We start from the raw sequence: 25,099 nt of genomic DNA on the forward strand, positions 1-25,099 counted from the left end.
TTTTTTTTTTCTTTGTTTTTCTGTTTTTTTTTTTTTTTTTTTTTTTTTTTTTTTTTTTTTTTTTTTTTTTGAGGTGGAGTTTCCGTTTGTCGCCCAGGCTGGAGTGCAATGGCTTGATCTTGGCTCACTGCAATCTCCACCTCCTGGGTTCAAGTGATTCTCCTGCCTCAGCCTCCTGAGTAGCTGGGATTACAGGTGCCCGCCACCACGCCCAGCTAATTTTTGTATTTTTAGTAGACACGAGGTTTCACCAGGTTGACCAGGCTCGTCTTGAATTCCTGACCTCAGGTGATCAACCCATCTTGGCCTCCCAAAGTGTTGGGATTATAGGCGTGAGCCACCGTGCCCGGCCCGATTTGTCAGTATCTTTTAAAAATGTTTTATTTTTTGTTTTTTCATCAGCTCATTCTTCCTTCTCAGATCTGTCAGTAGCTTCAGATAATTTCTGACTCTAAATGCAGAGTACAGGCTAATTTTTCACATTACAGAAGGACCTGTTGGCTGAAGGCATAGAGTGGTATGATATAGTAAAGAGCTTGCCTTCTGGTACTTTTTTTCTGTTAAGCATATTCTTTGTTGATGAACTGAAAAGCAAGTAGCCCAGCATCTTATGCATCTGCGCTCATTGCTGCCTTTCTTCAAAGACCAGTCCTTCCACTCTTGCTCTGCACTCCATCTCCTTTGTTTTCAATCACTTTGCTTATTCAGTTACCTACTTTAGTTAAATTTACATACAGCTCTGTTTTTCTATCTTTCAGCTTAAGAAACAAAACAAACCACAGATTTTACATCCCCTTCTAGCTACAGTTCCACTACATGGGAAGTCATATGTTTTAGAAGGCTGTTTGCTGAGTATGGAATCAGTGTGAATGGACTTAATTCATCTTAAGCAGTGTCTGTCTCTTTACTAAGGTAGCTTCAGTTATTCCCACAGGCCACATGGATAGCAGGCTAAGCAGTACAGTATGCTTATCCAAGGCTCCCTCTCCCTTGGATGGTCACCACTATTAAATGCTACTACTATTCTCCATTTTATGTATTTCCACTCCCCCTCCTACCGCTACATCCCCACCCCCCATAGCTTTTTAAATTTGTTTAGTCCATTTCCAGAGAAAGTATAATACAGTTGATAAGGCGTTAGCCTAATAAATAGCAACCTAGGTCAGCCTTTCTGAGAGTGTTCTCTCATCTGTGCAAGTAAACCCAGGTTATTGTCCGTCTGGGAGTAAGAAGGATCTAGGCTGGAGTTGTAGGCCTGGAGTATCTTAGAGAATGTTATGTAAGATCACCTAAAGGGAAAGAGAGTACAAGAATTCCGAGGAATTTAATGGTAGAAAAGAAATTAGTAAAGAAACCTGAGAAAGTAGCCAGATAGGTAGAAGGAAGCCAAGGTGTAAAAGTGTTCCAAGGAAGTCTGATCAGCTGTGTTAAATGCTGCCAAGTCATCAAGGACCCAGAAGTGGACATTGGATTTAGTAACACTGAGATAATTGGTGATCTTGATGAGCTGAGCTAGTGATTGAGTGGAAGCAGAATCCAGGTTGCAGTGATGCAAAAGTGAATGCGATGTAAGGTTGTTATGGATTAAGTTGTGCTTAGGAGCAGGACCAGAAAGTGGAAAGGTTATTTTTTCAGAAAGCTTGATCTTAAAAGAATAATAAACAGCATAAGGTCTAGAATGTTTTGAGATACAGATTTTTTTTATAGAGCTTTTTTCTTAAAAAAAAAAAAAGCTTTCGCATTCTAATGATATAATAATCTTTCTTCAACTCTGATTTCTCTTTATGAACCTTTCCCTCAATTATGAGAACTTGAGTTTGAGAGTTTTTCAGTTCTGGGAAATTATGCATTATACTAATCAAGTATAGTTAGTAAAAGAGGGGCTGGGTGCGGTGGCTCACATGGGTAATCCCAGCACTTTGGGAGGCCGATGTGGGCAGATCACGAGGTCAGGAGTTCGAGACCAGCCTGGCCAATATGATGAAACCCCGTCTCTACTAAAAATACAAAAATTAGCCAGGTGTGGTAGCACACACCTGTAGTCCCAGCTACTTGGGAGGCTGAAGCAGGAGAATCGCTTGAACCCGGGAGGCAGAGGTTGCAGTGAGCTGAGATCACACCACTGCACGCCAGCCTGGGCGACAGAGTGAGACTCTTGTCTCAAAAAGGAAATATCAGAGTTGAGAATAGAAGGATGCAGCATGGAAAGTGGAACAGATGTTTTTGTTGTCACAAATAAGGGGAGCTAAATCTTTTTTTTTTTNATGGAGTCTGGTTCTGTCGCCCAGGCTGTAGTACAGTGGCCGGATCTCAGCTCACTGCAAGCTCCGCCTCCCGGGTTTACACCATTCTCCTGGCTCAGCCTCCCGAGTAGCTGGGACTACAGGCGCCCGCCACCTCGCCCGGCTAGTTTTTTTATTTTTTTAGTAGAGATAGGGTTTCACCGTGTTCGCCAGGATGGTCTTGATCTCCTGACCTCGTGATCTGCCCGTCTCGGCCTCCCAAAGTGCTGGGATTGCAGGCTTGAGCCACCGCGCCTGGCCTAGGGGAGCTAAACCTTAACTTGAGCCATTGTGAGAGAGAGTACAGAGCTGAATTGTGTGGATTACTTATATTTTGGGCAGAGGGTTGAGAAATACCCAGTTAGCTACACAGAGTAAGTTAAAAGTTCAGAGGTTTTTCCGTCTCTAGCATCCAAGGTGTAATGAATTCCTAAGACTGTACTGAGACCTACAGAAGAACAGACAGGAGGCAGTTGTTCAGAGTCATGAAAGATCAAGAAGGCTGTCATTGAAAAGAATATAAACCCACATTTCCCTTGGAGTGCAGGTCCAAGATAAATGTGCTGCAACAAAGCAAAATATGTGGCAATTTTCATACCGAAGTCGAACCCTGCTGGGGAGGGAGAGTGGGAAGTTTTTAGTAAGTTTGTTAAAAAAAAAAATTGTATAGGGCTGGGCGTGGTGGCTTATGCCTTTAATCCCAGCGCTTTAGAATGCCGAGTTGGGTGGATTGCTTGAGCTCAGGAGTTGGAGACCAGCCTGGGCAACATGACAAGACCCTGCTGTCTCTACTTAAAAAATACAATAAATAAATAAATAACCAGGTGTGATACACACCTATGGTCCTAGCTATTCGGGAGGCTGAGGTGGGAGGATCACTTGAGCCCTGCAGGGGTGGGGTTGCACTGAGCCAAGATCATGCCACTGCGTTCCAGCCTGAGTGACAGAGCAAGGGTCTGTCTCAAAAAAAAAAAATTACCACATAGTTCTTACTAATTTAGGCTGTATAAAGAGTTCATCTTAGTGTGCTATCTTTATTTTAGTACACGTAAAACTCACTGTAATTAATCTATGACTTTCCCAGCTACTTGTACATGTGAGGGTAGATAATAGTTTTGTTACCGTGGATTAGCTTTAAAATGGAGTGATTACAAAAAGAAAATTGAGCTGGGTGTGGTGGCTCACACCTGTAATCCCAGTGCTTTGGGAGGCTGAGGTGGGAGAATGGCTTGAGGTCAGGGGTTTGAGACCAGCCTGGGCAACACAGCAGAGACCTCGTCTCTACAAAATAAAAGTTAAAAAAAAAAAAAAAAATTACTTGATGACGATCTCATTAAGTAGATCAAAACTTTTAGAATTTTCTATTTGTGGAAGATTGGTCTGTGTTTATAAGGGAAAATACTTGATAATTTTTTCAGTCATTTTAACTTGAGAACATTCCAACAATATTTGCTCATAGAATACTTAGTTTATTAACCAGTTGCTGTCTTGGTAACTACAAATGTTGTTAAATTGTATCAGATAAACTTGATAGTCAAGCAGACGTTTTTATATAAAGATATGAGCACACATTTAAATGAACATTATATTAATATAATGAGTATGTAATCATATATAATTTGTAAACATGTTCTAATATCTTAATCATTAAAGTGTTCATGATTTTAATTTAGACTATAGAAATTATTTCTTCAGATTATCTCGGTGTCACTAAGCTTTGTACTATACTATACTACAGTGAAGGGAGCAGTAGCAGTGTCAGTTCAGAGAAGTTAAGTACAGATAAGAGAAGTAGTGAAGACCACAGGAAGGACAGCAAGTGTAGGATCATTTTCCATTATGGACCTTTCCAGGGAACAGCCAGGTAAAATCAAGTAATACTTTACTCTGTTTTTTGTTTTTTTAATGTTTTACCCTTCTGTATTCTCCTTTTTCATTAATATTTGTTCTTTCTACAGAGGTTGTTGGATGGATGTATGGGAACTAATGTCCCAGGAATGCAGGGATGAAGTAGTTTTAATTGACTCAAGTTGTCTTTTAGAAACGCTAGAAACATATCTACGAAAACACAGGTAAGTCTGATGGTTGTTCCAGTTTAATGTGGAAGGTACCTTATCTGTCAGTCACCTAGAGTGGCCTGTCACTGACCTCTTTTGTATAATAGCATTCTAGCCTTCCCTTTAATACTTGGCTCTAGGCGGAGCTTAATGTTAGAGTAGGCAGCTCCTTTTTTTTTTTTTTTTTTGAGATGGAGTCTAGCTCTGTTGCCAGGCTGGAGTACAGTGGTGTGATCTCGGCTCACTGCAACCTCTGCCTCCCAGGTTCAAGAGATTCTCCTGCCTCAGCCTCTCAAATAGCTGGGATTACAGGCAAATGCCGCCATGCCCAGCTAATTTTTGTATTTTTAGTAGAGATGGAATTTCACCATGTTGGCCAGGATGTTCTTGGTCTCCTGACCTTGTGATCCGCCAACCTCAGCCTCCCAGAGTGCTGGAATTACAGGCGTGAGCCACTGCGCCTGGCCAAGACAGTTGCTTTATGGGATGACTCTCAGGGTTAGCCTTCTTGTGTTGAGCCAGCATCTCCTATTTTGTAATTTTTTTTTTTCTTTTCTTTTGAGATGGTGTCTCGCTCTGTCACCCAGGCTGGAATGCAGTGGCAAGACCTCAGATCACTGCGGCCACAGCCTCCTGGGTTCCAACAATTCTTCTGCCTCAGCCTCCTGAGTATCTGGGACTACATGCTCATGCCACCACGCCCGGCTAAGTTTTGTATTTTTAGTAGAGACCAGGTTTTGCCATGTTGGTTAGGCTGGTCTCGAACTCCTGACCTCAGGTGATCTACCTGCCTCGACCTCCCAAAGTGCTGAGATTACAGGCATGAGCTGCGCCCAGTCTATGATAGCATTTTCAATATTAAATTAGTAGCTTTTTACTTAATATTTGAAGTATTTCTTCTGTCATTGTCAGGACCCCAAAAGAGAGTTGGTATTCATGTGTTTCGTTACTATAAAAGTAAGTTCAGATTTTTCTTTATAGAACACTACTTTTACAAAGGAATTTTCTTTTTTTTTTTTTTTTTTTTTTTTTTTTTTTTAGACAGAGTCTTGCTCTGTCGACAGGCTGGAATGCAGTGGCTCGATCTCGGCTCGCTGTAACTGCCGACTCCCTGGTTCAACAAGAGATTTCTCCTGCTCAGCCTCCTGAATAGCTGATTACAGGCAAACGCCACCATGCCCAGCTAATTTTTTTTCTTTTTTTTGTATTTTTAGTAGAGACGGGGTTTCACCATGTTGGCCAGGATGGTCTCAGTCTCCTCACTTGTGATCCGCCCTCCTCAGCCTCCCAAAGTGCTGGGATTACAGGCGTGAGCCACCGCGCCTGGCGTACAAAGGAATTTTCTAAGTGTCATTAACATTTGGAAATTAATAAGGAGGAGAGTGCAGTAGAAAAGGAAACTGGTGGGCCGGGCGCGGTGGCTCACGTCTGTAATCCCGGCACTTTGGGAGTCTGAGGCAGGTGGATCACCTGAGGTCAGGAGTTCAATACCAGCCTGGCCAACGTGGCAAAACTCCGTGTCTACTAAAAATATAAAAGTTAGCCAGGCGTGGTGGCACGCACCTGTAGTCCCAGCTACTCGGGAGGCTGAGGCAGGTGAATTGCTTGAAACCAGGAGGCAGAGGTTGCAGTGAGCCAAGATTGTGCCACTGCCCTCTGACAGAGCAAGATTCCGTCTCAAAAAAAAAGAAAAAGAAACTAGTAAGAAAAAGAAACTAGTAAGAACATCTAGAGATGGTGTTCTTGGGGCGGTTCTACTGTTTAAATTTGTTACATGTTGTGTTTGTGGTTGTATGTCCTTTGACTTTGAGATACATATACACAGTTATTTTGGGAGTGCCTCTAAAAATCAAGTGAAAGATAAAAACTGGTGTCATTACTTTATGTGGCAGTAGGCTAATGACTTCACCCGCATACCAAGTTTATTGGTGTTTTTCTTTTCTCAATTAAAAGCTTTCTTTCTTTGCCTTTTTGGTGGATTATGCCTAAGACAGTAGAGAATGTGTCACTTATTTGGAGTTTTGCAGGGACTATATAGACATAAAGCATATATCCTTCCTCTTTAAATATGAGTTGATTCTCCCAAAAGATAGTTTTTGTGGGTGATAAATGACAAGTTATTAGAGCGCATGTTTTGGAGTTTCCTATAATGGTTTTGTAGATTTTCCTATGTTTATGGTTAATGTTTTAGCATTTTTAGATGGATTTTAGTCCATTTTATAAATATCTTAATGGTAGTGAGAAAGTACGGTTGAGAGTGATTAATTAAAGCAGTGAGTGATGAATTTAGGGAGATTGTATTGCATCTGGATTCTACTAATTGTAGCTGTACAAGTTAGTTGACTTTTCTGTGCCTCAATTTTTTTCTTCTTTAAAACAAACAGGCTGGGCATGGTAGCTCACACCTGTAGTTCCAGCACTTTGGGAGGCCAAGTCAGGTAGATGGTTTGAGCCCAGGAGTTTTAGACCAGCCTAGACAACATGGTAAAACCCCGTCTCTACAACAAAGCAGAAAAATTAGCTGCCATGGTGGCACAAACCTGTGGTCCTATCTACTGGGGAGGCTGAGGTTAGAGTGTATCACTTGAGCCCAAGAGGTTGAAGGTGCACCATGATCACAGTGGCCATGACTGTACCACTGCACTCCAGCTTGGGCAACAGAGTGAAACCTCATCTCAAAAATAATAAAAATTAAAATAAGATTAGCAGCTTGGCACAGTGGCTTGTGCCTCTAATCCCAGCACTTTGGGAGGCCGAGGTGGGTGGATCACCTGAGGTCAGGAGTTCCAGACCAGCCTGGCGAAGATGGTGAAACCCCGACTCTACAAAAATTAGAAAAATTAGCTGGGCGTAGTGGCGGGTGCCTGTAATCCTAGCTACTCGGGAGGCTGAGGCAGGAGAATTGCTTGAACCTGAGAGGCGGAGGTTGCAGTGAGCCGAGATCGCACCATTGCACTCCAGCCTGGGTGGCAGAGCGAGACTCTGTCTCAAAAATAAATAAATAATCAAATTCGCAGAGTAGGGTGGGGGGTGTGGTTGGGGGGTGGTGTGCCTGTAGCCTGAGTTAATTGGAAGGCTAAGACAGGAGGATCTCTTGAGCCTAAGAGTTTGAGGTTATCGTGAGCTATGATTGTGCCACTGAACTCCCCCCTGGGCAACAGAGTGAGACCCTTGTCTCAAAAAAAAAAAAAGACAAAAATAATGAGAGTACTGATCTTACAGGATTTATTGTAGGATTAAATTAAATTTGTTGTGGGAATGATACATTGTAATGCTTGTTTAGAGCAGTACATGGCACATAGTTAAGCACGTCAGAGAATGTTTGCATGACAGATCTGCAAGTCCTTATTCCTGTGTTTCCATTTCTTACTGTAGGTACAATTTGAGTTTGGGGGGGGTATAATCAGTTTAAAATGATTTGTAAATACCTAAATAATTTACCTTTTTGGTGGTATCTACTTTTTTTAAAAAAAAATTTATAATAAAGATTTGATAACACTATTCAGCCGGTTAAGAATTATGGTAGAGGCCGGGCATGGTGGCTCATGCCTGTAATCCTAGCACTTTGGGAGGCCGAGATGGGCAGATCCCATGAGGCCAGGAGTTTGAGACCAGCCTGGCCAACATCGTGAAACCCCATCTCTACCGAAAATACATAAATTAGCCAGGCATGGTGTACTTCTGTAATCCCAGCTACTCAGGAGGCTAAGACATGAGAATTGCTAGAATCTGGGAGACAGAGGTTGCAGTGAGCCAAGATTGTGCCACTGCACTCCAGCCTAGGCGACAGAGTGAGATTACAGGTGTGTCACCACACCCAGCTAATTTTGTTATTTTTTATTTTTTGTTTATTTATTTTTATTTATTTTTTTTGAGACAGAGTCTTGCTCTGTCACCCAGGCTGGAGTGCAGTGGCGTGAACTCGGTTCATTGCAAGCTCCACCTCCTGGGTTCACGCCATTCTCCTGTCTCAGCCTCCCAAGTAGCTGGGACTACAGGCGCCTACCATGACGCCTGGCTAATTTGACTAAAAAAGTATTATGGTAGAACATTGTCAGATACTACACTTGATCTTAGTCAAAAGGCTGAGAAGTGATAGAACATCATTAGAAATGAGGTGTTAATAAGCTGAAACCTCTGCCTGAAAGATTTTTTAAGGCTGGGCATTGTGGCTCACACCTATAATTCCAACACTTTGGGAAGCCAAGGCAGGAGGATCACTTGAGTTCAGGAGTTCGATACCAGCTTGGGCAGCATAGGGAGACCCATTTATAAAGGCCGGGTGCAGTGGCTCACTCCTGTAATCCCAGCACTTTGGGAGGCAGAGGTGGGTGGATCACGAGGTCAGGAGTTCGAGACCAGCTTGGCCAACATGGTGAAACCCTGTCTCTACTAAAAATACAAAAAATTAGCTGGGTGTGGTGGCAAGCGCCTGTAGTCCCAGCTACTTGGGAGGCTGAGGTAGGAGAATGGCGTGAACCCAAGAGGCGGAGCTTGCAGTGAGCCGAGGTCGCGCCACTGCACTCCAGCCTGGGTGACAGAGCGAGACTCTGTCTCAAAAAAATAAATAAATAAACAAAATAAAAAAATTAGCTGGGTGTGGTGACACGCCTGTAGTTTCACCTACTCGGGAGAATGAGGTAGGAGGATCACTTGAGCCCAGGAAGGCTGTGGCTGCAGTAAGCCATGATCATGCAACTGCACTTCAGACTGGGTGGCAGAGTGAGACTCTGTCTCAAAAAAAAAAGTTTTTAAAAATTCCTATGCAATGCTACTTTTGCAAATGGGAAAAAATCTCTTTTACAGCTTTTATATCCTATTTTTAATTTGCTATTTACTTACGCTTATGGTTGTACAATCAAACATATATTAAACTACCCAGAATATGAAGCAGTAAAATAGGGGGAAAATATTTCAGGTTTTTTTATTGTTCTCTTTGACATTTGACCATTTAATTACCTGAAAATGTGAACTTGCTGTTCATAACCTGAAAATGTGAAAGTATTTGTTGTTATTTCTGTGTCTGTTTTTTCTCTCCTAAGGGAGAGACTTTCTGTTCCACGTATGTGTGTGTGTGTGTTTTAAAGGAATACAAAATAAGGCTAGGCATGTGTCTCACAGTTCAGCATTTTGGGAGACTGAGGTGGGCGGATTGTTTGAGCCTAGGAGTTCAAGACTCGCCTGGGCAACATGGCAAAACCCTGTCTCTACACTGAATACAAAAATTAGCCATGCGTGGTGGCACACACCTGTAGTCCCAGGTACTCAGGTGGATGAGGCAGGGAGGATCACTTGAGCCTACTAGGTAGGTTGAGGCTACAGTCAGCCAAGAGTATGCCACACTGTCTCAAAAAACGTGAAACAGGCCGGGCGCGGTGACTCACACCTGTAATCCCAGCACTTTGGGAGACTGAGGCGGGCGGACCACAAGGTCAGGAGATTGAGACCATCCTGGCTAACACAGTGAAACCCCGTTTCTTCTAAAAATAATTTTTAAAAAATTATCTGGGCGTGATGGCAGGCGCCTATAGTCCCAGCTACTTGCGAGGCTGAGGCAGGAGAATGGCGTGAACCCAGGAGGCGGAGCTTGCAGTGAGCCAAGATCGCACCACTGCACTCAAGCCTTGGCAACAGAGTGAGACTCCGTCTCAAAAGAAAAAACAAAACAAAAACCATGAAACATAAATTTACCTTTTAAACAGTTTTTAAGTGTACATTGCAATATTGTTAACTATATGCACATTGTTGTACAACAAATCTCTAGAACTTTTTCATCTTAACTAAAACTGTGCCCATTGAACGACACCTTTTTCTCCCCTTACCCCTTAGCAACCACAATTCTTCTTTCTGAGTTTAATTATTTTAGATAGCTCATGTAATTGGAATAACGTAGCACTTGAATTTTTGTGATTGGCTTATTTTACTTAGCCATTATCTAAGACAGTACTTAGATAATCTCTAAGATTCATCTGTGTTGTAACCTATGACAGGATTCCCCCTTAAAAGCTGAATAATGTCACAATACTGTGACATTTAAAAATGGGCAGTGTCACAGTATATGTGACATTATTCACATTTATTTTTTCTTTTCTTTTTTTTTTTTTGAGACGGAGTCTTGCTCTGTTGTCTAGGCAGGAGTACAGTGGCTTGATCTCGGCTCACTGCAACCTCCGCCTCCCGGGTTCAAGCGATTCTCCTGCCTCAGCCTTCTGAGTAGCTGGGATTATAGGCACGCACCACCACACCCAGCTAATTTTTGTATTTTTAGTAGAAACAGGGTTTCACCATGTTGGTCAAGCTGATCTTGAACTGCTGACCTCAAGTGATCCACTCGCCTGGGCCTCTCAAAGTGCTGGTATTACAGGTGTGAGCCACCACACCTGGCTATTTGCATTTCTTTATCCATTCGTACATTGATGGACATTTAAGGTTGCTCTCACATTTTGCCTATTGTCAGTAATGCTGCAGTGAACATGAGTGTGTAAATATCTTTTCAAGATCCTGGTATCAGTTCTTTTGGATATATACCTAAAAGTGGGATTCCTGGATTGTGTGGTAGTTTTATTTTGAAGAACTTCCATACTGGTTTTCATAGCAGCTGTACTGTCTTACATTCCTGCCAACAGTGCATAAGGGTTCCAATTTCTTCACATCCTCGATAACACTTGTTATTTGTTGTTGTTTTGATAGCGGTCATTCTAATTGGTTTAAGGTGATATCTCATTGTGTTTTTGATTTGCATTTTCCTAATGATAAGTGATGTTGAGCATCTTTTCATATGCTTGCTGGCCATTTGTATATCATCTTTGGAGAAATGTCTATTCATGCTTTGCCCATTTATTTATTTACTTTTAAATTATTTTATTTTTTTGAGACAGGGTCTTGCTCTGTTGTCCAGGCTGGAGTGCAGTGGCATGATCACAGCTGTGCCCATTTTTAAATTAGGCTATTTTTTTTGTGATTGTGTTATAGTGGTTCTTTATATTCTGGCTATTAACCTCTTATTCAATATATGGTTTGCAAATATTTTTTTCCATTCTTTGGGTTGCCTTTTTACTCTGTTGATCATCTTTGCTGTGCTGTAGTTTTTAATTTTAATGTACAGTCATGTGCTACATGATGACATTTTGGTCAGTGATGGACCACATATATGACAGTGGGCCCATAAGATTATAATGGAGCATACTGCGTATAGAAACCTGCTGTATGGCATTTCAGATCAAATTGAGGAAATGATTAATATTCAGTAATAGTGCTGGGACATTTGGTTTTCCATGTGAAAAAAATATATATACCACCTAGGTTTGTGTAAGTACACTCTGATGTTCACACAGCAATAAAATAGCTAACAATGCATTTCTCAGAATGTGTCCCATTGTTAAATGACACGACTGTAGTATTTTTTTTTTCAGGCTTAATTCACTTTATTTTTCTTGTATAAAAACCCTATCTTGTAACCACAACTGGAGCCTGGGTCCTCTGCATGGAGACTCTGGTGTGGGTCTTGACGAGGTGGTTAGTGAATCCCTGACAGGAAGACTTGATGAATACATTCTCCTTCCAGAGGTCGGGGGTCAGATAGCTGTAGGTCTTAGAGATGGCATCAAAGGTGTGCTTGGTGTAGTTACCCAGGGTGGCAGTGCAGCCCCTGGCCGAGGTGTAGTAGTCATCAATACCAGCCATCATGAGCAGCTTCTTGGGTACAGGCACTGAGACGATGCCAGTGCCCTGGGCATAGGGATGAGGCGCACCAGCACAGAGCCGCAGTGTCCTGTCACCTTGCAAGGGACGGTGTGGGGCTTGCTGATCTTGTTCCCCCAGTAGCCTCTGCGCACAGGGACAATGGAGAGCTTGGCCAGGATGATGGCCCCGCGGATGGCCGTGGCCACCTCCTTGGAGCACTTAACACCCAGACCAGTGTGGCCATTGTAGTCCACGATGGCAACAAACATCTTGAACCTGGTGCACTGGCCAGCGTGGGTCTCCTTGCACTGGCATAATTTTCAAAACCTTGTCCTTGAGAGAGGCCCCCAGGAAAAAGTTAGTGATCTCAGATTCCTTGATGGGCAGGGAGAAGAGATAGATATCCTCCAGGGACTTGATCTTCATGTGCTTGACCAGGCCGCCCAGCTTGGTGATAGGCATCCACTCCTTATCCTCGGCCTTGCCTCCATGAGTTCCACGACCTCAGCCCCGGCCCCGGCCCTGGATGCCACTGCTGAAACCTCCACGGAAGCCACCACGTTTCCCCTTCCCAGGCTCCACCCTCGCCGGCTGCCACCAGCGTCATCCACCATTTGGTGTTTTCTCAGAGAAGCGTCTGTTTTTGTTGTGCATGTGTGCTTATGGTGTCATAGCCAATAAATCATCACTTAGTCCAATGTCATGAAGATTTTCCCCTATGTTTTCTTCTGGGAGTTTTATGGTTTTCAGATGTTAACGTTTAGGTTTTTAATCCATTTTGTGTTAATTTTTGTGTATTTTTTGCCCATATTTAAAACTTCAGTGAAATAAAATAATTTAACATTATTTGTCAGTATTATTGCCTCTGTTTACCAAGTGGACTTAGAGCCTCTAATTTAACATATATTCATTTTTTTTATTTTTGAGATGGAGGTTTGCTTTCGTCACCCTGGCTGGAGTGCAATAGCATGATCTTGGCTCACTGCAACCTCTGCCTCCTGGGTTCAAGCAATTCTCATGCCTCAGCCTCCTGAGTAGCTAGGATTACAGGAGTGTGCCACCACACCCAGCTAATTTTTGTATTTTTAGTAGAAACGGGGTTTCACCATGTTGGCCGGGCTGGTCTCGAACTCCTGATGATCCACCCTCCTTGGCCTCCCAAAGTGCTGGGATTACAGACGTGAGCCACTGTGTCCAGTCCATATCTTCATTTTAAGAAATCGTTATCTGGCCGGGCTCGGTGGCTCACGCCTGTAATCCCAGCTCTCAGGGAGGCAGAGGCGGGAGGATAGCTTGAGCCCAGGAGTTCGAGACCTGCCTGGGTAATATAGCGAGACCCTGTTCTCCACAAAAGGGAAAAAAAAAAAGACAAAAAAAAAAATCGTTATCTACTATTGGTCCAGCAAAATGTGTGTGCATGAAATAAAGACATGGCTACAGAAGGGTAAATACTATAGTAAGAAGTCTAGGCCGGGCGTGGTAGCTGACGCCTGTAATCCCAACACTTTGGGAGGCCGAGGCAGACGAGTCACTTTGAGGTCAGAAGTTGAAGACGGGCCCGGCCAACATGGTGAAACGCCGTCTGCACTGAAAACACACAAAAATCAGCTGGATATGGTGGTGGGCACCTGTAATCCCAGCTACTCAGGAGTCTGAGGCAGGAGAATCGCTTGAACCTGGGGAGCGGGGGTTGCAGTGAGCCGATATTGCCCCACTGCACTCCAGCCTGGGTGACAGAGTGAAACTCCGTCTAAAAAACAAAACACGAAGAAGAGCATAAATCAGAAGTATTAATAATAGGGACAACTGAAAAGTTTTTATTTTGTTTTTTGAGACAGAGTTTTGCTTTTGTTTCGCAGGCTGGAGTACAGTGGTGTGATCTCGGCTTGCTGCAACCTCCGCCTACTAGGTTCAAGCAATTCTCCTTCCTCTGCCTCCAGAGTAGTGGGGATTACAGGCATGCGCCACCACGCCTGGCTAATTTTTGTATTTTACTAGAGACGGAGTTTCTCCATGTTGGTCAGGCTGGTCTCAAACTCCCGACCTCGGGTGATCTGCCTGCCTTGGCCTCCCGAAGAGCTGGGATTACAGGCGTGAGCCACTGCGCCTGGCCAGGTGAAAGGTTTTTAAGCTGAGACACAGATAATCAGATTTGTGCTAGAAAAATTGTTTTGGTGTAAGAGATAGATGCATCAATGCTAGGAAGAGTGGAAACAGGAAAGTCAGTTAAGAAGCTTTAAAAAAAAAAAAAAAATGTGGGCCGGGTGCGGTAGCTCAATCCCAGCACTTTGGGAGGCCAAGGTGAGTGGATTACCTGAGGTCAAGAGTTCAAGACCAGTCTGGCCAATGTGGCGAAACCCTATCTCTACTGAAAAATACAAAAAAATTGCCGGGCATAGTGGTGGGTGCCTGTAATCTGAGTGACTCGGGGGACTGAGGCAGGAGAATCGCTTGAACCCAGGAGGCAGAGGTTGCAGTGAGCCAAGACGGCGCCACTGCATTCCAGCCTGGGCAACAGAGAGAGACTCTGTCTCAAAAAAAAAAAACCAAAAACCATATATGTATATAGTAGGCAACTTAAACCATGCCAGAGGGAATTGAAAATAGGGACCTACAGGAGAAATAAGAAAGAATGAATACTAGTTGGCCCTATCCTTAATAGGAAAACCTAGGGAGAAGTTGGAATTAACTCAGATTTCCAGCCTGGGAGACTTTGAATGGCTGTGAATGGCAATGTTCTTAACAGGGATTGAGAAGGAACATAGGAATAGAACAGCGTTACCTTTGGACAGTGAGTTTAAGGTGTTACCTGTTGGACATCTGTCATGTCTCATCACTTTTCAATATGAGTCTGGCCCTTGGGCAATAGCAGAGATTTGAATGGAGCTGTAGAGTCACAGATTATCTTTATAGACTTGTTACTTGAAGCCATACGCATAGATGAGCTCATTTGGGAGATGAATTTAAATCAAAGAGATCAAAATTTCCTTGTTTCACCTAACTAATCTTAGCCAGTTACTATTATTGTGAGCTTGGCTTTTTCACCTGACCAAGTTCTTCTTCTTCCAGGAATTAAAAGATTAAGAAAACAGACTCTATTCTTTCTTTCTGATTGATTGATATTTGGTTTCTAAAATAAATTTTCTTCCTTCTCTACATTCACAAACCCTTCTATACTTTTGTCACAGTATATACACTTAAGTTTAAATCAGTTTCCATGTATATTTTGTCTATATTATGTCTGTTATTGAGAAATAGACATTTTTTGGAAGAATTTGGCATTTTGGAAATAATCAGAAAATTTAAAAATACATGTTCCACTTTCCCATTCTTCTCCCCACCCCTACTCCTACCCCATCCTCAAATGCTTAGCTAGTGAAATATTAAAATGTTGTAATAGAAATTGGAGTCAAGGTCTACTGGCTGAAGAGACCATCTATTTTCAGAGGCTGGAAGGAGAGAGAAAAAATCAAGAGTCATTGGTTTGTTGCCTCTATTGTTTTATTTCTGACCTGTGCAAATAGCTTTTGAAGTGGAGACATGCTAGTTCTTGGCAACTAATACTTTCTGGGCATGCATTTTATGAAATCATAGGTATGTATCTGCCTCATTTTTTTAGGCTATGTGTTTCTCTAGTTTAAAAATCATTTGCCAGTGAAGATCTGTCTTTATTCATGCAATCCCTAAATTTGTATTTACCTTACATGCATGTGTTTTAAATGTGTGTATGGAGGCTTTTTTTGGATGCTGTAGATGGGAGAGAGTGCCATCATCTAGTACACTGTTACATGCCACATGAGATAATTGCACAGCCGGTTCTTAATTTTGAGGGTTTTCTTTTCAACAGGTTTTGCACTGATTGCAAAAATAAAGTCCTCCGAGCATACAATATCCTTATTGGTGAACTTGACTGCAGCAAAGAAAAGGGCTACTGTGCTGCACTTTATGAAGGCTTGCGGTGCTGTCCACATGAGCGACACATTCATGTTTGCTGTGAAACAGACTTCATTGCACATCTTTTGGGTCGTGCTGAGCCAGAGTTCGCAGGAGGGTATGAGTATGTAATTTGCTAGAATGGGCTATCTAGCGCTTTGCTTCATTTTATTACTGAAAGTTTATTTTCATCACCTTCTGCCTCAGTACATATGATGTATGTATAAATTAAAGTATGCCTGTAAAGATTTTGCTTCTCTTTAAAGTATGCATTTCTTAATTGACTGAAAATAGGGAAAAACTGTTCTCTGGTGTTTGGTTCAGTCCTCTGCTAGTTCTTGCTTGAAGGCAGGCAGGCTTTTTTGGCTTTCATTGTTACAGACTATCATTTTCATTTGAAACTGATTAGAAGGGATTTTTCTCCCTCTATTCATGCATTATCGTGTGTAAATTTTATTCACAATAATGGTTTTTGCGTGAGATCTTTGCAGTAGAGGATTAAGAAATGCCTTATTGAATGTAATTCATGAACTGTATTATTATCATTACTACATAGAAACCTAAAGTATTATCTCTTTGTTGTAAAAATAAAATCAGATGATGATGTTCATAGAATAAATCAAATTCATTTCCTTTTGTGTTTAGGGTATCAACCCTCATTTGAGTGCCTACTTTCTGCTAGAATACAAAGGCCTTTTTTATCGCTAAAGTTCTGTGAACACTTGTAAAGACTAGCCTGGAGGACTCCTGCCCATTATTGAATCACTTTGGCATTGCCTTTCTCCATTCCCCCTCAAAACAAAAAAACAAATGCAGGAAAAAATGTTTTGCTATAATTGGAAAGAAAAAGGAATTGTTGTGTCTACTATGAGCTGGACACTTTCATGTGATTGCTTTGTGCCCTAATACCCATCTCTTTAGAGCCAGTTCCTGAATTACTTTATTTTTAGCAGTACGAGGATTAAGTTCTACTTGCATGTGTATTTCTCTTTGGTTGTAGACATGCGTGCTTGTATATCTACATATACATTGAGTGTAAATGTATAACTGTCTTGTTACTAGGTAAGCAAATTGTGTTTAAAACCTGAACTTGCAGCTGTGTTACCCGTCTTTCACTGTTTCAGTTAAAGGTATTAGGAATTAATATGTGATTATTCCCTTGTATAGGCGAAGAGAAAGGCATGCAAAGACAATAGATATAGCTCAAGAAGAAGTTCTGACCTGCTTGGGAATTCATCTTTATGAAAGACTGCATCGAATCTGGCAAAAACTACGGGCAGAAGAGCAGACGTGGCAGATGCTTTTCTATCTTGGTGTTGATGCTTTACGCAAGAGTTTTGAGGTAAGAACAGTGGGCTGTTCCAGTGTCTAAGATTGCTTAGTCATGTGACTGGACTGAATCTTAATGTAAGCCACCAGTGCCTCAAAGGACTGTCCATCACTGATAGAGCTTCATGGCTTTAGCTGGATATCGTTACATGGCTTTGGGTTGGAGTAGTGGTGGTCTGGGGAACTGGGATTTAGAAGAAGTTGATGGATTTAAAAAAATGTTTTTAATCCTGTTACTTTGCCAGCCTTGGTTTTTAGACTTTCTCAGAGTAGAAAACTGAAGATGTTTAACAGGATGCTGCTGTGAAACATAACTAGTGAGGCTGGGTGTGGTGGCTCACGCCTGTAATTCCAGCACTTTGGGAGGACAAGGCAGGCAGATCACCTGAGGTCAGAAGTTTGAGACCAGCCTGACTAATATGATGAAACCCCGTCTCTACTAAAAATACAAAAATTAGCCAGGCGTGGTGGCATGTGCCTGTAATCCCAGCTACTTGAGAGGCTGAGACAGGAGAATTGCTCGAACCTGAGAGGTGGAGGTTGCAGTGAGCCAAGATCACACCATTGCACTACAGCCTGGGCAACAAGAGTAAAACTCCGTCTCAAAAACAAAAAATGAATAAATAACTAGTGAATAGTTAAATGCAGCCAAGGATTAAGCAGGAAATGTTAAAACCTTTAGTGAGTTTCGTTTTGCCTACTAATGTCCAATAGTATGAAGTAAATGCTGTGTGAATGCCATGGTATAAGAACTACTTTTTAGAAGCACACTGAAGGTGCTTTGTAATGCAAGTATTGGGTTCAATGCTTGTAAATTGCTAACTTTTTAAAAAATTTATTATGTATAGAGCATACGTTAAGCTGTTAAGTATTTTATATATACTAGAGCACAGTTGTAACCCTTTAAAAACTGAGTCATTGGTCCCTAATGAGAATAGGATGAAAAGTATAAATTCCAGAAGCCCATCCATGAACTTTTAAGTACCTGGTTCTGAGGAGTCTGAGGAGGTTTGTAGTAGTTGGTGAACATATTTCACATTTCTTATTCTTTTCTTTTTCTTTCTTTTTTTTTTTTTTATTTTAAGACAGAGTCTCGCTCTATTGCTGAGTCTGGAGTGCAGTGGTGTAGTGGTGTGATTTCAGCTCAGTGCAACCTCTGCCTCCCGGGTTCAAGCTATTCTCCTGCCTCAGCCTCCCAATTAGCTGTGATTATAGGCGTGCACCACCACGCCTGGCTAATTTTTTGTATTTTTAATAGAGACAGTGTTTCACCGAGTTAGCCAGGATGGTCTCTATCTCCTGACCCCGTAATTCACCCACCTCGGCCTCCCAGAGTGCAGGGATTACAGGCATGAGCCACTGTGCCCGGCCTTGTGGCTAATTGTATTTTTAGTAGAGACAGGGCTTTCACCATGTTGGTCAGGCTGGTCTCAAACTCCTGACCTCGTGATCCACCTGCTTTGGCCTCCCAAAGTGCTGGGTTACAGACGTGAGCCACCGTGCCCGGCCCTTATTCTTTTTCTCTTTGCTTTTTTGTGCTTTCAGAGACTAGATCATCTAATCAGGTTAAATAGTTTTTTCATTATGTGAGGAAATGGTATGTTTACTTTTGCTGTGTTGAAATTCTGAAATTTACACCAGGTATGGTGGCTCTCAAAAATCCCAGCACTTTGGGAGGCCAAGGTGGGCGGATCACTTAAGGCCAGGAGTTCGAGACCAGCCTGGCCGTCATGGCGAAACTCTGTCTCTACTAAAAATATAAAAATCAGCCAGCGTGGTGGTGCACACCTGTGGTCTTAGCTACTTGGAAGGCTGAGGCAGGAGAATCACTTGAACCTGAGTGGTAGAGGTTGCGGTGAGCCGAGATGGGTGCCATGGCACTCCAGTCTGGGTGACAGAGTGAAACTCTTTGTCTTAACAACAACAACAACAACAACAAAACAAAAAAATCTGAAATTTAAAACTAGAATCTTGCTGGTTTGGAATAGGAGTGTGTATATTACCATAGAAAACACGGGCCGGGCGCGGTGGCTCACGCCTGTAATCCCAGCACTTTGGGAGGCCGAGGTGGGCGGATCATGAGGTCAGCAGATCAAGACCATCCTGGCTAACACCGTGAAACCCCATGTATACAAAAAATCAGCCAGGCATGGTGGCGGGCGCCTGTAATCCCAGCTACTTGGGAGGCTGAGGCAGGAGAATGTCATGAACCCAGGAGGCGGAGCTTGCAGTGAGCCGAGATCATGCCGCTGCACTCCAGCCTGGGCAACAGTGCGAGACTCTGTCTCAAAACAAAAACCAAAACAAAACAAAACAAACAAAAAACGAAGTTCTGACCAATATTCACCCTCAACCTTACTTTTATAATAGATGACCGTGGAAAAAGTACAGGGTATTAGCAGATTGGAACAACTTTGTGAGGAATTTTCGGAAGAAGAAAGAGTGAGAGAACTCAAGCAAGAAAAGAAACGCCAAAAACGGAAGAATAGACGAAAAAATAAGTGTGTGTGTGATATTCCTACTCCCTTACAAACAGCAGATGAAAAGGAAGTAAGCCAAGAGAAGGTAATACTTCTTAGTATCAGCTCTTAAGTGTGTATGTATTGCTTTTAGATAGTAGTACAGGCCAAGTGTGGTGGCTCATGCTTGTAATCCCAGCACTTTGGGAGGCCCAGGCTGGAGGATCACTTGAGCCTAGGAGTTCAAGACCAGCCTGGGCAACATAGTGGGATCCCTATCTCTCTCTCTATTTTTTTTAAATAAAAAAAAGTACAGTCATACCTTGGTATCTGTGGGGTTTGATTCCAGGACTTCCTGGAGATACCAAAATCTGCAGATGTGCAAGTTCCTGATGTAAAATGGTGTAATGTTTGCATATAGTCTATGCATGTCCTCCTTATACTTTTATTTCTGAGACAGGGTCTCACTCTGTCACCTAGACTGGAATGCAGTGGCACAGTCATGGCTTACTGCAGTGTTCTTCTCACAGGCTCATGTCATCTTCCCACCTCAGCTTCCCAAGTAGCTGGAACTTACAGGCGCACCCCACCAGGCCCAGCTAATTTTTTGTGTTTTTTGTAGAGATGGAGTTTCACCATGTTGTTCAGGCTGGTCTCGAGCTTGTGGGCTCAAGCAATTCTCCCACCTCAGCCTCCCAAAGTGCTAGAATTACAGGCATGAACCACCATGCCCGGCCTCTTGTATTCTTAAATTATAATACCTAATGCAATGTAAAATCTATGTAGGGCTGGGCATGGTGGCTCACGCCTGTAATCCCAGCTACTTGGGAGGCTGAGGCATGAGAATTTCTTGAACCCAGGAGGCAGAGGTTGCAGTGAGCCGAGATCGTGCGACTGCATTCCAGCCTGGGCAACAGAGGGAGACTCTCTCAAAGTAAATAAATTAAAAGCTGTTTAAATAGTTGTTATACTGTATTGTTTAGGAAATAAGGACAAGAAAAAAGTCTGTACATGTTCAGTACAGATGCAGGTTGATTTTTTTTCCCCCCAAATATTTTCGATTCTTGGTTGAATTTATGGATGCAGAACCCATAGATACGGAGGATTAACTGTATTGCTTTTTGCTAGATTTGGGCATTTTTACTATGCTTTTCCAGTTGTGAGCTCCTGCAGTTTTTATATCAGCTTTTTTCCTACTGTAGTCTGTATAAGCCAGAATTTTAATGTCAAGACAATGTTGGGTAATTATCTCTTTACCTGACTTTAGTGTACTATTAGATCAAAGTCAAAATGTAGAAAGCCACCTCTGTGCATGACCTAGAGCAGTTCTCAACTTTTTGGTCTTAGGATCCCTTTACATTCTTAAAAATTAAAGTACTCAATGAGCTTTTGTTTATGTGGGTTATACTTAACAGTATTTACTATATTAGAAATTAAAAGATAAATTTTAAACTCCTTCAAAAATAATGTTAACTAAATATTTTTTCAAAATAACTATTTTCTAAAATGAGAGTGAGAAAAATGGTATTATATTTTTTTTGCAGACATCTTTAATGTTAGTCTTAAAAGGAATAAGCTAGGTTCTTTTTTTTTTTTTTTTTTTTTGTGAGACAGAGTCTCGCTCTGTTGCCAGGCCGGAGGGCAGTGGCACGATCTCGGCTAACTGCAACCTCCACCTCCCAGGTTCAAGCGATTCTCCTGTCTCAGCCACCCGAGTAGCTGGGACTACAGTCGTGCACCACCATGGCCAGCTAATTTCTGTATTTTTAGTGGAGATGGGATTCACCATGTTGGCCAGGATGGCCTCGATCTCTTGACCTCATCATCCGCCCGCCTTAGCCTCCCAAAGTGATGGTATTACAGGCGTGAGCCACTGAGCCCAACCGAATAAGCTAGATTCTTGTATCTGCTTCTGCATTCAGTCTGTTTCCATTTATTGGCTTGGTTGAAGCATATGAAGAAAGTCTAGTCTCACACAGATATATATGGTAGGAAAAGTATTTTATTTTGGAGACAGGGTCTCGCTCTGTCACCCATGCTGGATTGCAGTGGCAGATCTTGGTTCACTGCAACCTCCTCCTCCTGGGTTCAAGCAATTTTCGTGCCTCAGCATCCCAAGTAGCTGGGACTACAGGTGTCTACCACCATGCCTGGCTAATTTTCTTTTGTATTTTTAGTAGAGACGGGGTTTTGCCATGTTGCCCAGGCTGATCTTGAACTCCTGAGCTTAGGCAGTCTGCCCACTTCTGCCTCCCAAAGTGCTGGGATTACAGGAGTGAGCCACTATGCCTGGCTGGGAGCAGCATTTTAATGTAAACCTTTTCAGATAGTTGTGGATATTCTTCGATACTACACTTTGACCAGTGGTAGTTTCTAAAAGATTCATTGCAATATGGAATCTGATGCCTTATCAATGACCCTTTTATACTCTGTTAAATTAGAATCCATTGGACTACATTAGACTTTGAATAGATCTTTTACTCATTTATTGTTTCGTAACATCATGCATTGGAATTTATTTCAAAGTTCACTGAGTTATGCAGGTCAGAAAAGTCTAAGTATTAGGAAGCTTCAAGTTCATAGTACTGCTGGTTGCAAGGCCAAAATTCTGATTGTTGTTTCAGTGTTTGAATTTTATCATTGACAACAGTTGTTCATTGTTTCTCTTGAAGTAGCAGACTGACTTCATTCATTTTTGAGAAAATGCCTACTAAATATCTAAGTCTGAATAACCATAGTTTGTCTTTCAGTTATTCTTTCAAGTGAACTTGATGTTCCAGGAAAAAAGTTCAGCTTGCACCTCAAAAAGTTGCACAAGTACGTTTCCTTGAGACAGCTGCAACAGAAGTGCTTTAAGCATACTTCTCGAAGTTTGTCACATAGACTTTTTTTTGAGACAAAGTCTCACTCTGTCGTCCACATTGGAATGCAGTGGTGTGATCTTGGCTCACTGCACCCTCTGCTGTCCCGGTTCAAGCAATTCTCTTGCCTCAGCCTCCTGAGTAGCTGGGATTACAGGCACCTGCCACCTTGCCTGGCTAATTTTTGTATTTTTAGTAGAGACAGGGTTTCACCATCTTGGCTAGGCTGATCTTGAACTTCTGACCTCAAGTGATCCACCTGCCTCGGCCTCCCATAGTGCTGGGATTACAGGCATGAACCACTGCACCTGGCCCCACATAGACTATTAAAAAGATTTCTGTTGTCAGGGCGTGGAGGCTCATGCCTGTAATCCTAGCACTTTGGGAAGCCGTGGCAGAAGGATTGCTTAAGGCCAGGAATTCAAGAGTAGCCTGGGCAACATAATGAAACCCTATTTCTACAGGTGAATAAAAAAAGTAGGCCTGGTGGTGTGCTTCTGTAGTCCTAGCTACTTCAGAGACTGAGGCAGGAGGATTGCTTGAGCCCAAGAGTTTGAGACTGCAGTAAGCCATGATTGTATGACTGTACTCTAGCCTAGGTGACAGAGGGAGACCCTACCCCCCCCCAAAAAAAAAAAAAGGAAAAAGCGTATGTATTTGTGGTTGATATTTAATACAATTAATATTTTTACAGCTTCCTCAAAGACATTCATAAGTGAAATATCTATTTTTGTGAGAGCGCTTGACAATTGAAGAATATAGTGATTTGGCTGGGCATGGTGGCTCACGCCTGTAATCCCAGCACTTTGGGAGGCCGAGGTGGGTGGATCACCTGAGGTCAGGAGTTTGAGACCAGTCTGACCCACACGGAGAAACCTCATCTCTACTAAAAATACAAAATTAGCTGGGCTTGGTGGCACATGCCTATAATCCCAGCTACTTGGGAAGGCTGAGGCTGGAGAATCGCTTGAAGCTGGGAGGTGGAGGTTGCAGTGAGCCGAGATCGCACCATTGCACTCCAGCCTGGGCAACAAGAGCAAAACTCCCTCTCAAAAAAAAAAAAAAAAAAAAAAAAGAATACAGTGATTCTAAGTACACCTTGGTTGGCACTGTCTTGATTTATGCTAAGGACGAATATCTTTACCCACCATTACTTTTGTACTGTCAGTGTAAGTGTCAGTATAATGAAAACGCCACATCTTAGTGTTATGATGAAAATAGTTTTGATCTAGGGAATAAAGTGTAGCTGTTACGGAGTAAAGCTCTTGACTGTCTCTTAATGTTGATCCTGAAAGGAAACAGACTTCATAGAAAATAGCAGCTGCAAAGCCTGTGGCAGTACTGAAGATGGTAATACTTGTGTAGAAGTAATTGTTACCAATGAAAATACGTCATGTACCTGTCCTAGCAGTGGCAATCTTTTGGGGTCCCCTAAAATAAAGAAAGGTAAGTAAATAGTTTCTTTTTAAAATCAACTCTTAATGCTATTCTTTCTTAATGTTAAATGTAAGAGCTTTTAGAGATTCTGTGAGCTGGAATTTTAAAACTGCTTTATAGTCCCAAGAATATCATATAATTAGGCCGGGCGTGGTGGCTCAAGCCTGTAATCCCAGCACTTTGGGAGGCCGAGTCGGGCGGATCACGAGGTCAGGAGATCGAGACCATCCTGGCTAACACGGTGAAACCCCGTCTCTACTAAAAACTACAAAAAACTAGCCGGGCGACGTGGCGGCGCCTGTAGTCCCAGCTACTCGGGAGGCTGAGACAGGAGAATGGCGTGAACCCGGGAGGCGGAGCTTGCAGTGAGCTGAGATCCGGCCACAGCACTCCAGCCTGGGTGACAGAGCGAGACTCCGTCTCAAAAAAAAGAAAAAAAGAACAAGAGAACTGTTTGAAAATTTAAGAAAAAAATTATATACCCCAAATGCCCTCCTCATATCCTGCCATCCAGAAAATTGGTGGGAGACTAAAGTTTATTCCCAAGAGATGGCTGGGCACGGTGGCTCACACCTGTAATCCCAGCACTTTGGGAGGCCAGGAGTTCGAGACCAGCCTGGCCAACATGGAGAAACTTCACCTCTAAAAAAAATACAAGAATTAGCATGGTATGGTGGCATGTGCCTGTAGTCCCAGCTACTCAGTGAGCTGAAGCACAAGAATCTCTTAAACCTGGGAGGCGGAAGTTGCAGTGAGCCAAGATCATTCCCCTATACTCCAGCCTGGGTGATAGAGCGAGACTCCATCTCTAAATAAATAAATAAATAAAGTTTATTCCCAGAAGAAAGTAAAATTCATGGTCTCTAGATTAGAGGCCTCTGGACTCAGCTAGTAAGGGGGATCTGTACTGACAGCAGGGGATTAAGCAAACATTTACAGCTGTAGTGTGAAACCCCGGCCTTCTTCATTCACTGAGCTCCTGGGGCTTCATAACTCCAGGTGATCAGTTGAAGAATGTATTTTGGAGAATCTGACTACCTAAAAAAAAAAAAAAAAAA

At 42.5% G+C, this 25,099-nt stretch overlaps 1 protein-coding gene and 1 pseudogene across 6 annotated transcripts in view; one reads left to right on the forward strand and one right to left on the reverse strand.

The window, feature by feature from the left end:
* GGNBP2 (gametogenetin binding protein 2) overlaps positions 1-24,159 on the forward strand; it is a 46,585-nt gene extending 22,426 nt beyond the window's left edge. For 3 of the 6 annotated variants that reach the window (XM_017866980.1, XM_017866978.1, XM_017866979.1), the window contains 6 exons: positions 4,021-4,146; positions 4,241-4,354; positions 15,870-16,079; positions 17,123-17,297; positions 19,655-19,849; positions 23,900-24,159. In XM_017866980.1, the coding sequence (XP_017722469.1) occupies positions 4,021-4,146; positions 4,241-4,354; positions 15,870-16,079; positions 17,123-17,297; positions 19,655-19,849; positions 23,900-24,058 (979 nt within the window). In that variant the 3' untranslated portion in view covers positions 24,059-24,159. The remainder of the gene's footprint in view (positions 1-4,020; positions 4,147-4,240; positions 4,355-15,869; positions 16,080-17,122; positions 17,298-19,654; positions 19,850-23,899) is intronic. The other 3 variants (XM_017866981.1, XM_017866982.1, XM_017866983.1) reach the window with 3 other exon arrangements.
* On the reverse strand, positions 11,487-12,779 carry LOC108526292 (40S ribosomal protein S2 pseudogene; annotated as a pseudogene).
* Positions 24,160-25,099: the final 940 nt, after the last annotated feature.

Source organism: Rhinopithecus bieti, unplaced genomic scaffold (assembly GCF_001698545.2).
Source record: "Rhinopithecus bieti isolate Rb0 unplaced genomic scaffold, ASM169854v2 scaffold_1853, whole genome shotgun sequence".
NCBI classification, from domain to species: Eukaryota; Metazoa; Chordata; class Mammalia; order Primates; family Cercopithecidae; genus Rhinopithecus; species Rhinopithecus bieti.